Below are 2,021 nucleotides of genomic sequence, written 5' to 3'. Positions count from 1 at the left end.
TGAAATACATGCTGACATAGCAGCAGGGGGGTTTGGAGGTGTTGGTATTCCTGGTATCAAACTGTATGCACGAGGAAGGTTTGATCTTGTTGTCTGGAAAAAAACTTACACTGCACTTGACATAATGTTCTCATATGTGAGAGACTTCCCAGACCGTAACTCTGTCAGCACTTTGACATATAAGCGTTACATTAAGATAGTTGGTTCCACACTCTTAAATAAAATGAGCAAAACTACAAAGACATTCAAGCACACTCGCTCGTGGCAAAAGACAGTTCCTCTTTTCCAAGCAAAGTATAGCTTCTTTATTTATGTAGGTACTCTGGATCTCACTCTCACTGGTCAAATATCTGGACAAATGAAGTTTGATGCATTTATTGCCCGTTTGGATAATGATGTTAATATGAAGGCATCAGCAATGCTTGAGACAGGACCTACTCTTACTATTAAAGGAGATGCTTCAGCTAATATATTGGTGAGACAAGAGTGAAAAGGAAACTGGGATGTCAGAGTTTTTTGTTTGATTTTCTTTTTCTATTAGCTCATATACAGAATAGGTATGGCAGTCTCAGCCTCCATATCCTATACCATAAATCCAGAAGCATCAACTTCAGTCTGTGGCTCATCATCACAGGATGCTAATGCATGCTTTGAAGTATATGGTAAAACTAAAGGAAGTATCAATGTTTATGCATACTGGCAGCTTAAGGAAGTCTCTTGTAAATGGCTAAAGTGCAAGGTGATATTAACAGTAATAGTCCAGTAATAACAAAATTATTTTCTTTTTTCTCTCTCTCTCTCATCCATTCATTCTTGTCACAAATATACAGGTTTCTTGGACAAAAGAGAAAAAATGGCCTAAACTATCACATACTTGGAGCCTAGTAAATAGAAGAAAGAAATTGTTTGGTCTGTGTTATGCTTGTAATTGTAATGGAAGCCACCCCCTCAATGTCCTTTGCAAGGGTAGCCGGTATGGAGCCTCACGATGTTTCTGTTCAACAAGAAGGTCAAATTGATATTCTTCAATCCTCATTGAAAGCTGATGTGATCATTTTTAATGGACTCCTCTTTTTTGTAGCTGAGTTTAAGCTTTTTATTAGTGTAGCATATAAGCGTTTTCATTCTTTAGACAATGAATCAAAAAATATCCAATTAAATCACCAGCAATGATACACTCACATCACTGCACAAAGACTTGAGCCAAAAACCCTGCATGCATCAAAAATGGCTGAAAAAGAATCTTCCAAAGGAATTTAATAGTCGATGTTGTGTCTATACAGTACACACATGTATTTTTATTACATTTTTTGAAGTTATTTCTTCACATTACAACAAAGCTCTCCTTGGGAAATAGCATCATCTCCTTTACAGTTTGATAAAAGATGAATTATTAATATTAGTAAGATAATGAGGGAGTGTCAGTGCATGTACATACATGTACAAATTATAAGTCTTAGTGACGTGAAGTACTTAAAAGGATAATGCTATGCTACTGTACTCGTACATAGCGCATGTAGATTAGCAACCTGATGTACGATGCCTATTTTAGCAAAACATCAGTTATATGGATGTGGGACAGCATTATTTGTCCTGCTTGACATGTTAGTTTGGCCATAAGTTTATTTAGCCTTTAAGTGACAATTTACAAAACATATCTTATCCCAAATTGTTTATTAAAGTTGTGTTATTGGATTTGTTTTGTTGAAACTAACATCTCGATGGTATTTTAATACAAGTTTATCAAGTTATTTTTTTTGTAAGACAACATTCATGTTTTTATTGAAAACCGTTATATGGGTACTTGATGGTGTGTGCTGTTTACATGCAAGTGTCAAGATACATGCACACTAAAACTAAAATTTGGTACGATCTTTTTAGGAAATCATGCAGGCATGCAGCAACATGCAGACTAGTATAAATATGAGGCAGCTAGTGTCTAGTTTTGTCACTGAGTTTTGCAAGCTTTAGCATGAAAAACTTTGTGTTACTAGCTCTTGCTCTCTCATTCTTCCTATCCT

At 35.6% G+C, this 2,021-nt stretch overlaps 1 protein-coding gene across 1 annotated transcript; it reads left to right on the top strand.

Moving 5' to 3' along the window:
• The first annotated feature begins 11 nt into the window (after positions 1 to 11).
• On the top strand, positions 12 to 1,166 carry LOC109591825 (uncharacterized). Its single transcript, XM_020007455.1, has 3 exons — positions 12 to 475; positions 542 to 739; positions 831 to 1,166. The coding sequence occupies exons 1-3, from the start codon at positions 125 to 127 to the stop codon at positions 1,017 to 1,019; spliced, it is 738 nt and encodes a 245-aa protein (XP_019863014.1). The 5' UTR covers positions 12 to 124; the 3' UTR covers positions 1,020 to 1,166.
• Positions 1,167 to 2,021: the final 855 nt, after the last annotated feature.

Source organism: Amphimedon queenslandica, unplaced genomic scaffold (genome assembly GCF_000090795.2).
Source record: "Amphimedon queenslandica unplaced genomic scaffold, v1.1 AMPQUscaffold_7131_Cont20915, whole genome shotgun sequence".
Taxonomy (NCBI): Eukaryota; Metazoa; Porifera; class Demospongiae; order Haplosclerida; family Niphatidae; genus Amphimedon; species Amphimedon queenslandica.
The sequence above is the reverse complement of the archived record's forward strand: the minus strand, read 5'-3'. Positions and strand labels throughout refer to the sequence as shown.

Bases quoted from the DNA above. Each gene is read 5' to 3' on its own strand.
- LOC109591825 (XM_020007455.1), top strand. From the start codon at position 125: ATGTTCTCATATGTGAGAGACTTCCCAGACCGTAACTCTGTCAGCACT. The intron at 476-541 runs GTGAGACAAGAG...TTTTTCTATTAG, and splicing joins ATGCTTCAGCTAATATATTG to CTCATATACAGAATAGGTAT. The intron at 740-830 runs GTGATATTAACA...ACAAATATACAG, and splicing joins GTAAATGGCTAAAGTGCAAG to GTTTCTTGGACAAAAGAGAA.